General features: G+C 43.2%; 1 protein-coding gene across 4 annotated transcripts in view; it reads left to right on the top strand.

Moving 5' to 3' along the window:
• Positions 1 to 16116, top strand: part of PEBP4 (phosphatidylethanolamine binding protein 4) — a 41059-nt gene that overhangs the window by 10679 nt on the left and 14264 nt on the right. For all 4 annotated transcript variants that reach the window (XM_069944785.1, XM_069944795.1, XM_069944776.1 and 1 more), the window contains exon 3: positions 11553 to 11651. In XM_069944785.1, the coding sequence (XP_069800886.1) occupies positions 11553 to 11651 (99 nt within the window). The remainder of the gene's footprint in view (positions 1 to 11552; positions 11652 to 16116) is intronic.

The raw sequence follows: 16116 nt of genomic DNA, 5'->3' as shown, positions 1-16116 counted from the left end.
GTTGATCTTGGCAAGATGGAAGAATAGTATGTCAACTTTATATCAGAGTCCTACCAGGTCCACTGTGTTCAATGGACCAAACATAGAGCGTAGAGCTGCAGACATGGACGGCTCCCCCAGCTTGCACTACAGCCATACTTGTCCGATCCATGAGACTCTGCCAGCCAGGGACGGTTCTGCTGTTCTCTGTATAATAAAGGCTACATTCACACGTCTGTAGTGCAGCCTGCGGCTGTGGACCTCACTACTGGTGTGCATCTGTAGTGCTCTGTGCTTCATGGAGCATTTTATTGGCACTTTAGCGACCCATTCTGCAAATTACGGTCCACATTACAGCAGGTCCTATTTTTATTATTTTTTTTTTTTTGTGCCATGGATTGCAGCTGTATGGACGTGTGAATGTGGCTTAAGGGAAAGTCTTGGTGCCCTATTACACGGAACAATAATCTGCCGAATCGGCCCTATCAGGCCGATTTATTGTTCCGTGTAATAAAGACAACGATCTGGTGGCTACTGAATATTGGGGGGGACTGAGCAAGTCCTCCCTGAATGAAACTTTCCAAAAACCAGGAAGAAAAGGAAGGCAGTAAAGACTGGAGTGATGGTGGCAATGGGAGAATGGGGCTGGTGAGTGTGTGTTTTTCTTTTTTTCACTGCACCTAAAGGTATTAAAGGGGTACTCCGGGCCAGGGGGGTTAAAGGGGTACTCCGGGCCAGGGGGGTTATCTTTGTGGATCGTCGGGGAGAGGGTGGAAATTGAAGCCGGAGGTCACTTACCTCCCCCGTTCCAGCGCCGGTGCCCGGATCTCGCCGCCCGGTACTCCCACCCCACGGCCGCTTCCTGGTCAGAGCGGCCACTTTGAGGCGGGACCCCGTTACGGCCGCTGATTGGCAGAGCTGCCCTCAGACGTCACGTCTCATGCGGCAGCTCTGACCAGAAAGCGACCGCGGGACGGAAGTACTGGGCGGCGCAATCTGGGCACCGACGCTGGAACGGGGGATGTAAGTGACCTCCGGCTTCAATTTCCGCCCCCTCCCCGGTGATCCACAAAAATACCCCCCGGCCCGGAGTACCCCTTTTTAAGGGGAAAACCAGTTAATAATGATACACTATGGCAGAGAGGATACCTTTCTTAAAATGATCTCTTAGGAGTAAGGCACCTTATTTTTTTTATTTTTTTTTTAAACTCTTATTTTATTGACAAATGTATGCAAACATATTTCCACAGTACAAATGCAGATGCAAAACAGTGTAGTACAAATCAGCACCAACCTAGCGCGAAAAGGACATAAACATAAACAATAGCATCTATGATATGTAGTGAATAGCATCCGGAGTGGAAAACAAAGCACCCAGACATGTACTAAGGTTATACATTTTGTATAGCGTGTATAAGCATCATTGCATTGCACATGTAAAACTATCACTGCATTGTATAGAGTGTATTATTTTAGTGTATACAGAGTATAATTATCATTGTGTTGTAAAGCGTGTAAGTATCTATGCGTTTTGTAGAGTATCTGTTTATTTGCCTTGTATGGAGATGTATAACTATTATTGCATTGTATAGAGAGTATGAGTATTACTGTATCGTGCAGAGATTGTAGGGGCCATTGTTCAGCAGCGGCAGGCAGATGATGGATGTGTTTCGGGGTGATGTCCTTTCTCCATGTGTAGGATCATAGAGTAAATATTCCCCCCCCCCCCCCCCCCCCCCGATTCAGATCTTTGGAATTTTTCTAAGCTGTCCTCAGGATGACCCATGATTTATTTAATAGACTATAGAACCTCCTACCTATTGCTATGGGTGCTCTTATAACCGCATTGGTGGGCTTGGGAACGCCTTTTTGACCCTTTTTACTGGAATTCTGGTACGTCTACGGCTAATTCCCATCTCGACAGTTCATGTCTTTTTGAACAGGTGGCCAAATAACAAACTCCATCACAATGTGGACACCGTCATTGTAATATCTCTCATGTTACGATGTTGTTGAATGTTATGATTCTGTTTTATTATGTAAACGTCTTGTTATGATGTTTGACGTGACTGAGTGGGTGACTGACCTTCCTGCCACTGGTCCTACACATAGTGCCATCTATGCCAGAGTGCTTAAAAGGTTTGCTGGTATGTGTTTTTTTAATTGGTACAGACTGGGACTTGAAAAACAAAAATTTAAATGTATATTATTCCTTAATTCCACTGATGTGCCATTGTTCTGCTATTTACTGTATAGTGTGATATGCTGCAACATCACATAAACAATGTATGCAGCACCTCTGCAAAAGATCCAGCTTTAGGATATGTTCACACACAAAAAAATAAGGACAAAACACTGCCTTATATTCGTCTCAAAAATGTTAAATTTACATGTATCAGAGTATAGGTGAAGGGAATTCTATTTTACTAGCCTACTCCCCCTCACTATGTTTGGGAGAACTGGAGATGCTATCGCTGAAGACAAGTCCCAATATCGCTTTTTAGAATTAAAGTGTAATTTATTTTTATTTTTTTTGCAGAAATCGATAGTACAGGCGATTTTAAGAAACTTTGTAACTGGGTTTATTAGCCGAAAAATGCATTTTTATCATGAGAAAGCAGTTTAAAGCTCTCCCCCCTGTCTTCATTGTTCTCTATGGAGAGGGGAGATGAGGCACCAAAGCAGGACAACAAAGAGTTGGGGTGGTATTACACGGGCTGATAGAGACCCGATAACAACTGTAAACTAGTGCCGATCTGCTAGATCGGCGCTCGTTTACAGGGCCTAATACATGGCCTGATAATCATTTAACAAGGGCTGCAGGGACATAGTTACCGATGTCCTTGCAGCCCTTGCTTAAACTATATACTTTACCTGTCCAGACTGCAGGGATGCTGCTGCATTCCACTTCAGCTGAGAGGCCGCTCAGCCAATCACAGGCCGCGGCGGTCCTGGTCTGTGATTGGCTGAGCGGCCTGTCAGTTGACAGGCCGCTCTGAAGCTTGAGCGTGTGGGACCTGGGGAGAAGTGGATAGCAGCCTGGACAGGTAATGTATATTGTCAGTCGCTGGCCACGCACCGCTTTTACACGTAGCGGTGCATGATCGGCGCCTGACAATTATAGGTTCTAACCTATATAAACGATCAGCCGATCGTTGTCATCGGCTGATTGGTGTATTTATTACACGGAACGATAATCGGCCGAATCGGGTCGATTATTCCGTGTAACAGTACCCTTAATTTACAGCTTTATCACTAGGCTGTCTCCTCTGAAGCCAGCACTGACCTCTCTGACCTCTAAATACCAGCTTTCATACAGCTCCTGCTGTGTAATGCTTTATTCTCTGCTCTCTGCTGCAGACTAATCTCCCTCCTCCCCCCCTCTCCAATCCATAGCACAGACAGGGGCATGTCTGATGCAACAAGACACAATATTCTGATAATGAGCAGTGAATGGAAAAGAGGAGGGAGGGGGGACCTGGGGAATGTTTTTTGAATGCAGATAATGGCTTATTTGCCTAATAAACCCAATTACAAAGTTTCTTAAAATTGCCTGGACTATTGATTTCTGAAAAAAAAAAAAAAAAAAGACAGTGACACTTAAATAGTCAGCAGGACGTGGTTGACTCCCTGAACTTGAATTGCATTGAATCACCATTTTTCTTTTAATCGATGTCCTGGATGTGATATTTCATTGTGTGCTTTTTTGTTATGTATGTTGTCTCCTTTTACAGTATTTTCCAGTTTTTGTTGCTTGTCTTTGTCATTTTTTTTGGGTTGTTGCAAATCCTTAGTGACTCTTACGTGTCTTCAATTTTCCAATTATGATTTCTCTTCTGACGTGGTCAACCCTCCATGTGATCTCGCTACCTATTATTTATTGATCGTACAGTGGATGACCACTTCTGTAGGGAACTCTTCTTGTAGTGCGTACGACATGGTGGCTCTTCATGACCTCAATTCTATTAGGTCTATTCCACAGGAATATTGGCCCACATGGGCAGGATCATTTTTATTACAGATGCCACACATGAGATGTCATCTGAACAGCCTATTCTACCCAGGATTAGTGAAAGCCGAACCTAAACACTCTGCATTTAACTCCTGGCATCTGGAGAAGTTGGCTGCCGCCCTAGGGGGTTCAGGAAAACATGGATAAAGCTAAAGATGAGCAAATCGCTTAATTCCTATCTGCATTCTGCTCATCAGGCTGCGGGCCTTTGAAGTCTGCTCCGCTCTCTGCCGCTCCTTCCCGGGTGCTTGGAAAAGCTGGATCCAGTCCCGGGAAAACTTCTCCCAGTTTCCCAGGACTGGATCCAAGTTTTCCCAGCACACTGGGCAGAGCAGACTTAAAAGCCCCGCAGCCTGATGAGTAGAATGCAGTTAGGAATTGTTCCCACTTTAAATTTGCTCATCTCTAGATACAGCCATAGGCTGTCTCTGTTTTCCTTGGAGCCATGGGGTGGCATTCAACTTCTCCAGATGCCAGGAGTTAAATGCAGAGTGCTTGGCCATGTGGCTGAACCTGAACACTCTTCTGAAGTTTGCTTAACACTACCCAGGATCCCAAAGATGCTGTATAGGATTAAGATCTGGGGACTATAAAGGCTGAGGAAGTATAGAAAACTGATTGTCCTCTTTCTGGAACCAATCCATGACCATATATCCCGGGTGGCAGGGTACATTGTACTTCTGCCATTATGGATTGAACCTGGTCAGATACACTGCTAAGGTAAGTCCTGCTTGTCTGAACACCCATCTACAGGTACCAAAGAAGCCATGGTGTACTAAGGAAACCTTCCCTACACCATTACACCACCTCCACCAGCCTGACCTGCTTATACTGCCTGTGCCGGCTCCTGACCCTCCTATCAGCATGGTGCTGGATCTGGATCAATCTTACCAGGCCATGTTCCTCCACTGCTGAAAGTGTCCTCCTGTCCTAGGGTGCGTGGCTGCCATGAAGGGATGAACATGGTCAGCTGCAATAAGCCCTACTGTGGAAACTCCTAAATAAAGACAAAATGTGTGCTAAGAAAACACACCCCACATCCTTACACCACCTCCACCAGCCTGGACTGTCCACACCTGACAGGAAGGTCTCATCTGTTCATACTGTGCCAAACTCTGATCCTACCATTAATATGGTGCAAAGAGATCCAGATTCATCTGACCAAAAAACACTTTTTCACTCTCGATAATACAGTTATTTGCCCACTGTAACCATGTATTTCTCTTTTCCAGCAGCAATGGCACTGATACTGGTCATCTGCTCTTATAGCCCATCTATAAACAGGAACAACAAGTTGTATGCTCTGACACCTTGACGCACCCTTCTGACCCCCCCCCCCCCCCCCCAACCCTTCTGTCAACAAGTAGTTTATGTCCACAGGATCCACTTTCACTGGATATTTTTCCACTATCACAACATTCCTTATACCGTATCAACACATTGTATGAGAAATCCGCAAGGTTTGAGAAATCTCGGCTCTGGCCAGTCTGGCACTGATGATCATGTTTCACCCTGAGTTTCTCATATCATTGGATTTTCCCATCTAAGGGTGGGTTCACACTGTGGAATCCATGCGGATAAGTTCCGGTGGATTTCATGGCTGGTACCCAAGTGACATGTCTTTTGGCGGACGGTGGAATTGGCCCCGCCATAGAATGGTGTCTATGGCACAGACGGAGACGCGTGCGGCCGTGATCGAGTACTAGCAACGGAATCCGCAGTGTGAACCCGCCTTAGTGTAGATTACAACTGATCCACAGAAAGGCTATACTAGTACTAGTAGGCTATATACTACTTTTACTGTATTCTGCAGGACAGCTGTTTGGTAGGGGGATTTATCAAGCTATCTGTGCCAGTTTGTTTTGTTGTACAGAAGTAAAAATTCTTTTGCACATACACTTTAGGGTTAAGGGATCAAGTGTCAATTTTTTATTTAAAAAATATATAATATACATATATAGATATAGATATATATGTGTAATATTTGTTGTTGTTTTTTTACCTCCTAGCAACCTGAGCAAGGATTTTGTGTTGTGGGACTAGAAAATCCTTTTACCTTCAATAATCTGGTCTCCTGGATGGAGAAAATACTCCGTCTACAACTTATATCCCAGGCAAAGATGCAACTTATTTTTTTCTTTATTCTTTTGCTACAAAAATCAGACTATAGTTTTTAACCTTTTAATGCCTAAAGCTATATACTTAGAGAACACCTGCACAGCAAGTTAGCATACAGTAATGCAAGCTCTCCACCTACTCATAGTGTAGGTTGTGCAATGCGAATAATTGCTCCAGAATTCTTTAGCGACCTAGAAGCAGCTGAGAAGTGGTTAATACTTCTACTCTAGCAAGCATGTTAGTGGGTGAGACAAAGGAAAGCATGCCCTAATGTCTCCCAGAATCCTTTGCAGTGTTGCCATGCACTGCCTGTGAGCCGCACGCTCTGCATGTGTCAGGTTGAGCAGTTGTCACAGAAACACAGCTTTAAATAATGCAATTACAGTAGAACAAGGAATGAGAAGTAAAGACGGATACTCCCCCCAGCTCCAGGGAGCGTCTACTCTCCTGCCTAACTGTGCCGTCTTTGCCTCTATTATACACTTATCACAGGGACCAGCTGGCATTAAGTGTTCCCTGTATACCCACATGGCTGGTTAACTCTTTCTCTGCTTCTAGTACAGGTGATGATTTGTTTCCTATAAGTAAGTTAATGACTAGGTCGTCTCTCTTCCTCTCACATTTGCACTTGCCAGTGGTAATTGAGCCCATCACAGTGCTCTGACACCTCAGCAGCTTGGCATTGTGCTTGTGTCTCTGACAGGTTTCCTGGATCTGAGGCCATGCTTTCTCAGGGCTTGGAACACTATGAATGCCTGTAGATACTAGATGAGTTATTGGACATTTGTTTAGCAGTGATTTTGCCTAAAACCTCCATTGTGGGTAACGCTCACATATAATTTACCAATGTGACTTCATGTCGCATTGTAGTTAAAAAGAAAAAAAAAAAACTACAAGCATACAATGCAGCAAGTATTTTTAAAGCTACAGCATGTGTTCACTTTTTTTTTTTTCCCTTTTGGCTTCTTCTTTTTGGGAAAACCATGAAAACCAAAACACCACAGTGATGTGAGTAGTGCAAGACAAGGGACAAGTCAATATAACTAGTCATAGATGACATCAGATCCAAAGAGTATCGTCCAGGACAATTACATTGAAGATACACCGATCAGCACCACTGTTGAGTGAAGTGAATAACATTATCTCGAGATGATGGCGTCTGTCAAGTGTTGGGATATATTAGACACTAAGTGATCGGTCCATTCTAGGAGTTGATGTGTTGGAAGGATAAGGTATGAGCAAATGTAAAGATATGAGTGACTTTGACAAGGGCTAAATTGTGATGGCTTGATGGCTGTATCACCTGAACAGCAGTCTCAAGGGATGTTCCTAATATCTAGTGGCTAGTACAAAAGTGGTCCAGCAAAGGTCAACTGAAAACAGTTCCCTGGGGTGCTAAGGCAACAGTGCCCTGGGGTGCCAAGTCTCTTTGATGCGTGTGGACAGCATTGCCTATCATGTCTGGTCCACTCCCGCAGAAGAACTACTGTAAAGCAAACCGCTAAAAAAAAGTTCCTGCTGGCAATAATAGATGTCAGAACACACTGGGCTTCGCAGCTTGTTGCATGTGGAGCTGTGAAGCTATAGACCGGTCATAGTGCACATGCTGACTGCTTTCTAGCACTGAAAGTGACTACACTGGACTTGTGAGCATCAGAACTGGGTCATGGGGCAATGGAAGAAGGTGGCCCTGTCTGATGAACTAGGTTTTCTTCTACATCACACGGATGGCTGGGTGTGTATGCATAGAAACATTAAAGATTGGCGGTAGAAAAAGACCACCTGGTCCATGTAGTCTGCCCTTTTAGTATTTCCCTCCGTATTATGTTAGCATAGATATGTTTATCCCATTGACTTATCGACTTACAGACATTACATTACATTGACTTATAGGGCCACTTAATATGGTGGTTTTGGTAGTTTCCTTACAGGAGCCACCCCTTGGCTGGGTCTTTCCTGGAGGGATATCTGGCTAGTCCTGTGTTTCGGATTTACCAACCATATCTGCTGGAAGTTTGTTCCAAGCATCTACTACTCTTTCAGTAAAGTAATTTCTCATGTTGCTTCTAATCTGCCAACTAACCTCAGATGGTGTGCTCTTTATTTTTGTGTTCAGTTTTTTTTATTAACACTTCCCATTTGAACCTTACTTAGTCCGTTAATCTATTTAAGGATTTCGATCATGGCCCCCTTTTCCCTTCCTTACCCCAGACTGTACAGATTTAGATCCTTTATGTCTCACACCCTCCATCATGCTTGTAGTCTGTCCTTGGACCTGTTCTATTTTATCAGTATGTTTTATGTAGGTAAGGCCTCCAGAACTGGACACAGTATTCCAGATGTGGTCTCACCAGAGCTCTATACAGTGGGATCACAATCTCCTTCTTCCTACTGGCTATACAGCACAGCATATGATATACAGCGCAGCTTTCCCTACCACCTGGCTGCACTGGTGACTCATTTTAAAGCTGTCAGAAATCACTACCCCTAAATCCTTCTCTTCTGAAGTCTTTGCCAACACCATGAATCATTTACCTGAGGAAGAGATGGCCACAGGATACACTATGGGAGGAAGATAAGCTGGCAAAGGCAAAGTAATGGGCAATGTTCTGCTGGCAAACCTTGGATCCTGGCCTCATGTGGATATTACTATGACATATTTCACCTACCTATACATAGTACAGACCAAGTACTCTTTATGGCAGTAGGACCCCACTAATGTTATCACAGAGAATTAAACCGCAAACCCCTCCAGCAACTGCTGAATGCCTGGTTTTCCTGTATGTGGGGCCTTAACTCTTGGAATAAACAGGTCTTTTTGGTGAGTGCCGCATTCTTTCTTCTTCTTTCTTCTTCTTTCTTCTTCTTTCTTCTTCTTTCTTCTTCTTTCTTCTTCTGTCTTCTCTCCCTTCTCTCCCTTCTCTCCCTTCTCTCCCTATTCTACAACTGCTCACATTTTACCATTCATATGTAAGCTTCAAAAACATAGAATGCTTTTACTCTCTGATGCAAATAGGCCAATGAAGTTCTGAGGTCTGGATTACTACTAAAGCAGGGATGGGGAACCTTCGGCCCTCCAGCTGTTACAAAACTACAATTCCCATCATGCCTGGACAGCCAAAGCTTTAACTTTTCTAGGGACCTACACAATTAGTCATTTCTGCACCAATGAGCCGTAACCCTAGCCTGAGAGTGAGAATCTCTGCCATACATCTGTATGGGGTTGTGTTTTCAGGGTGTGCATAGATTTCTGCAAGACCCATTTAGAAGAACGGGAAAGTAGCAGAAATTTCTAAAACCAATTTTCCGCATGTAAAATATATGTCTATGTATGTATGGCAGACGAGCTTCACTGTGTTCTTGGTGTATACTATTGCTGCCAGTATTTGTCTCTTCCTGTTTATTCCTAGCAAGAAAGCTGCATGTTCCCCGACTCTCCGCACACTTACTGCTAGGGGGGGTGGGGTGGAAACAGATGGGGGTCTTTAATAGCTATTCTCAAACAATATGGCATATGAGTTACAGCAAGTATAAGGATCATTTTATCTGTCATTAGAGTGTCAGCTCTTGTGTCTGTCACTTCATCCTGCAAGTATTGTATGGATTATCAACTATAAAAGGGCCATCTTCTTCTCTTTATTCACTGACACAATTCTCATTGAGTAGGATGCATTACAAACTGAGCGTGTAAAAGTGTCCCTATTATTCAGTTCTTGGGTGTGGTGCCCGCTGGTGGGTACAGTTGCCAAAGCAACCATAAGACGCCTCAAGAGGGAATCTCAGGCTGCGACAACCATCTGATGCTTGTAGTTTTCTTGACCTTACTGTACTGTTTATAGGGACCCTTTAAAGCAATGATGTTAAAAAAAAAAAAAAAAAAAAAAAGTTTTGATCTCTAGTGGCTGGGAGAAGCGCAGGGCTTTGTGCTTCTCTTCCCAACTCTTGCATGGTAAGCTAGGTACTGGGCACTGATCCAAATGTGGGCAATATCAGATATGTGTATAAAAGACACAACCCGCTTCAAAGACGTACCGGCACTTGAAAAAGAAGCCGATACGGCTGAGAAACTTTCCTTGTCTTAATAAATTTTATACACCTATCGGACAGTGTATGATACCTATGAAGTGGAGTGAAGATTTTGATTCCTGAGTGAATCCATGGGAGTGGCTTCTGTCTTTTGTTCATATGCGTTTTCAAGTGTAGTGCCTCTGTGTTTGCACAACATACTCATAGGTGGTGTAATGCTGTATGCTATGGGTTTAAACTGCGGCCCTCCAGCTGTTGCATTTCCCATCATGCCTGGACAGCCAAATCCATAGCTTTAGCTGTCCAGGCATGATGGAAATTGTAGTTTTGCAACAGCTGGGGAGCCTGTTTGAAGACCCATGCTGTATGCTATAGAGCACTGTGTGGTAAGCTAGGGAGAGAAGCACACATCCATGTGATTCTTCCAGCTATATCTAGATGTAAGTGAAGGGTCTCGGCACAGAGTCCCCTATCATTTAATGCTGTCAAAAGTTTTTTAAATGACATGAGGGTAGTGATGGTGGTGGTAAGGGCGTCAATGAGAAGAGTTCTTAAAGGGAACCCATCACCTTGAACATCCTACCTAAGCTATCGGCATCATGTTATAGAGAAGGAGGAGGTGAGCAGATTAATATATATCTTTATGGGAAAAGATTCAGTATAACTTGTAATTTACTGATTGAAATCTCTGTTTCCATGCTAAAGAGTCCAGTCCATTGAGTGACACTGCCCACTGGACTCCCTACCGCAGAATGAGCAGGGATTTCAATCAACAAGTTACAAGTTATACTGAATCTTTTCCCACAAAGTTATATCTCAATCTGCTCAGCTCTTCCTGCCCTATAACATGATGGTAATAGATTAGATAGCTTTATCTTGGTGACAGGTTCACTTTAAGGTCTTTGCAAGGATACTTCAACCCAGTACATATGATGATCTGCATTTCCAGAAGGCAAGGAGAGGGAAAGTGTGTGGGACATGGTTAGTAGTGAAAACTAAGCCAGAAGTTAGTAGGAGGCAATGACCACAGTAGTGTAAAGGCCAAAAATTGGCTGGGCACTACCCAGTTGATGTGAGGGATCCCCTCAGCAAATGTAGAGCATTGACCAGACTGATGCTGGTTTTGTCAGGGACTATGGGGGAGATTTATCATACATGGTGTAAAGTGAAACTGGCTCAGTTGCCCTTAACAACCAATCAGATTCCACCTTTAATTTTCCATAGAGTCTGTGAGGAATGAAAGGTGGAATCCGATTGGTTGCTAGGGGCAACTGAGCCAGTTTCACTTTACACCATGTTTGATAAATCTCCCCCTATATTTTCAGTGCAACAGGTTCCTTTTAACTTCATTTACTGAAAATCTGAACCCCCTTTAAATTCTGTCTTATACTACAGTTATATTGTTCTCTCCTTCTAGGATAAGGTCTATGTACTGATAATGGTGGATCCGGATGCTCCCAGCAGAGAAGATCCAATACGCGGGCCCTGGAGACACTGGTTGGTGGCAGATATACAGGTAACTGAGAATTGGTCCTCTAATTTCAATTCATATTCATAAAAAATTTTTTTTTTTTTTTTTTGCATTCTAGTAAAATAAAACCCCAAATGACTCCCCACAGAATAAACCATTTACACGGCAATGATCGTGAGATGGAAACCATCATTCACACAATAGTCACTATGAACAGTCTTTTTCTGTTGGATCGTATTAAAATACCCTTAGAGACCCAGGAGACACCAGAAATATGAAGCAAGTAGAATAATAGACAGTATTATACAACCCTCTGATCACATATAATAGATGGTGGGGAGGGGTGAAGGGGAACGTAAAAACCGTAGATCATTCCGATTTATTTTTTCATTTTCTAGCGCAGGCTAATGATGACAATAGACGATAATAGCGCCTAATTGAGCCAACCTGTTACCACCTCTTCTTCTTGTCTCCCCCTGCAGTAATTGCAGCCATTGCTCCTCCCATTGGGGGTTAATGAAATATTCTAGTCAATTGACATTGCTAGAATAATTAGTCCGGGCCTCGTTACAATGAGATGGTTTAATTTCCATGATTTTTTATTTTTTTTCCCTTTAAGACAAGCAGATTATGTGTAAATCACCTTCACGCCGCAGATAGGACGCAGAACTCATAATTGTCACTGATCTCTATGACATCTGCTCCCGGCTGTGGAGACATCTAATAAAATGATCTGCTAATATTCCTCGGGTGTGAAAATGATTGAGGAGGTACACTACATGGGCAAAAGTATGAATACCCAAATATCATAGTGTGATTTCAGGCTATGTTCACTTATGTAGTAATTTGGTCTGTGTTGTGTTTTTTTTTTTTTAACTATATAATGTCCTAAAAACGGCCATTTTATGGTTTATGAATTGGACCTAAAGACGTGTTTGTTTTAAAGGATTATTTAAAAAGTATATATGACGGGGGGGGGGGGGGGGGATAAAAAAAAAAAGAAAAGAAAATCTATACTCACCAACCACCCCAGCTGCTCCACATGCGCTCTGCGTTCCTGGTCATGTCTCGTCCCTACAAGAAATTGCTGCTTAGGTGGCACGTCGCTGTGGCCAGTGATTAAATGAGCTGGCTGGGTCCTGTAGGGACAACTCATCACTATGATGTAGCTGTGATGAGCAGGAACAGGAGGATCAGTGCAGCAACTGCAGGAGCATGGAGAAGGTGAGTATAGTGTTTTGTTTTTGTTTTTTATACCACCCCTCCAGCCATACATAATTTTTTTTATTCCAAGAGCACCCCCTTAATATTGATTTCCATTGGACTCCATCAGCTGACAGATGGCACAATGCTGTAAAGTGATCACTGAGCTTACCATATATGTTGGCTATTTATACAGAATTCTAGTTCCTTATACGAAAATTACATGTTAACAGAGGTCCTTCGACTTGTCATGCAGCTTTCAATAAACTTGTCTCACTGTTGTATCTACAACTATGAAGACCGACACACCATGTTACCATCATACGGAGACTTATAGTACAGTTATGACTGTAGGGTCAGACTACACAGTGCTTGTCTATTGTCTGTTACGATAAGGATGAATAGGTAGAACCAGATCTACAGTTAAAAAGGTCTAAACATGGTCTACAAAAAAAAAAAAAAAAGGCTCAAACATAACCTTATCCAGAAAGACACAAGAACAAGGGGCACAATCTGATCTTATTGGGGAAAAGACCAGAAGCAAAATGAGAATATATATAAACCTAAAACTCTTCTAAGTTAAGCATATAAAGGGAATAATGTAAAGCAGATTAGGTGGACCGCATGGTCTTGTTTGCATTCTGTTTTTCCATTGACTCCCATTATGAAAAAAAAAAAAAAATTAAAAAGGTATCAAAATGCATGCTTTTTTCCGTACACAAAGTGGTCGACCACTTTTTATGTGCACATTTAAAAAAAAAAAAAAAAAAACGATGCGTTTTGATACACCCTAAATTGTGGCCCCCCCAGCTGGATGACAGTACCTGCACTGGGATAAGTGCACAGGAGGTCAGACAGGCTGGGTCAACACCAAACTGGCACGTATGAGCAAATAAGACTGGTGAAATGCCAAAGGGTCAAAACCAGAGAGCCAAATTATCCACCGGCAGATGCATCTGTGGCCAGCAGGTGGCACACTTTATAATCTTCACTCAGGAGACAAGGAATGCCTACACTGGTCCTGGTCAGCCTAGCAATCCCTTCTCCTGATTGGATGGTTAACCCCTGTGTATGGGGGATGAGAAGTACTCAGTTGCCACACATCCATTTCGATGGCAATCAGAGGAAGCATCCCCGGGGCCGGGGAAACAAGTATACAGTCATGGCCAAAATTTTGAGAATGATACAAATATAAATTTTTACAAAGTTTTTAAAAAGGCAATTTGCATATACTCCAGAATGTTATAAAGAGTGATCAGCTTAACAGCAATTACTTACAAAGTCAATATTTGCCTAGAAAATGAACTTTATCCCCCAAAACACGTTTCAACATCATTGCAGCCCTGCCTTAAAAGGACCAGCTAACATTGTTTCAGTGATTGCTCCATTAACACAGGTGTGGGTGTTGATGAGGACAGGGCTGAAGATCAATCTGTCATGATTAATTAAGTATGACACCACTGGACACCTTAAAAGGAGGCTGGTGCTTGGCATCATTGTTTCTCTTCTGTTAACCATGATTATCTCTAAAGAAACACGTGCAGTCATTATTGCACTGCACAAAAATGGCCTAACAGGGAAGAGTATCGCAGCTAGAAAGATTGCACCTCAGTTAACAATCTATCGCATCATCAAGAACTTCAAGGAGAGAGGTTTCATTGTTGCCAAAAAGGCTCCAGGGCACCCAAGAAAGACCAGCAAGTGCTAGGACCGTCTCTTAAGTGTTCGGGCTACCAGCAGTGCAGAGCTTGCTCAGGAATGGCAGCAGGTGTGAGTGCATTTGCAGGCACTGTGAGGCAGAGACTCTTGGAGCAAGGCCTGGTCTCAAGGAGGGCAGTAAAGAAGCCACTTCTCTCCAGAAAAAACATTAGGGACAGACTGATATTCTGCAAAAGGTCCAGGGAGTGGACTGCTGAGCACTGGGGTAAAGTAATTTTCTCTGATGAATCCCCTTTCCGATTGTTTGGGACATCTGGAAAACAGCTTATTTGGAGAAGACGAGGTGAGCGCTACCACCAGTCTTGTCTCATGCCAACTGTAAAGCATCCTGAAACCATTCATGTGTGGGGTTGGTTCTCAGCCAGGGAATCGGCTCTCACAGTCTTTGCTAAAAACACAGCCATGAATAAAGAATGGTACCAGAATGTCCTCCAAGAGCAACTTCTCCCAACCGTCCAAGAGCAGTTTGGTGATCGACAATGCCTTTTCCAGCATGATGGAGCACCTTGCCATAAAGCAAAGGTGATACCTAAATGGCTTAGGGAACAAAACAGATTTTGGGTCCATGGCCTGGAAACTCCCCAGATCTTAATCCCAATGAGAACCTGTGGTCACTTGCAAGATGTTGTCCTATTTGAATCTCCTCTGAAGAGTGGCATCATGGGCTCCTCAAAACAACTCTCAAATGATCTAAAAACCAAGATTGTTCAACATAGTTGTTCAGGGGAAGGATACAAAAAGTTGTCTCAGAGATTTAACCTGTCAGTTTCCACTGTGAGGAACATAGTAATGGGATGGAAGACCACAGGGACACTTCTTGTTAGGCCCAGAAGTGGCAGGCCAAGAAAAATATCAGAAAGGCAGAGAAGAAGAATGGTGAGAACAGCCAAGGACAATCCACAGACCACCTCCAAAGACCTGCAGCATCATCTTGCTGCAGATGGTGTCACTGTGCATCGGTCAACAATACAGTGCACTTTGCACAAGGAGAAGCTGTATGGGAGAGAGATGCCAAAGAAGCCGTTTCTGCGAGCACGCCACAGAGTCTCCTGAGGGATGCAAAAGCACATTTGGACAAGCCTGTTTCATTTTGGAAGAAGGTCCTGTGGACTGATGAAACAAAGATTGAGTTGTTTGGTCATACAAAAAGGCATAATGCATGGTGGCAAAAAAACACAACATTCTAAGAAAAACACTTGCTAGCCACTGTAAAATTTGGTGGAGGTTCCATCATGCTTTGGGGCTGTGTTGCCAATGCCGGCCAGGGAATGTTGTTAAAGTTGAGGGTCGCATTGATTCCACTCAGTATCAGCAGATTCTTGAGAATAATGTTCAAGAATAAGTGATGAAGTTGAAGTTACGCCAGGGATGGATATTTCAGCAAGACAATCATCCAAAACACAGCTCCAAATCTACTCAGGCATTCATGAAGAGGAACAATTACAATGTTCTGGAATGGCCATCCCAGTCCCCAGACCTGAATATCATTGAACATCTGTGGGATAATTTGAAGCGGGCTGTCCATGCTCGACGACCATCAAACTTAACTGAACTGGAATTGTTTTTTAAAGAGGAATGGTCAAAAATA

Source organism: Dendropsophus ebraccatus, chromosome 1, assembly GCF_027789765.1.
Source record: "Dendropsophus ebraccatus isolate aDenEbr1 chromosome 1, aDenEbr1.pat, whole genome shotgun sequence".
NCBI classification, from domain to species: domain Eukaryota; kingdom Metazoa; phylum Chordata; class Amphibia; order Anura; family Hylidae; genus Dendropsophus; species Dendropsophus ebraccatus.
Note: the sequence above shows the minus strand (reverse complement) of the source record. Positions and strands in the feature narration are given on the sequence as shown.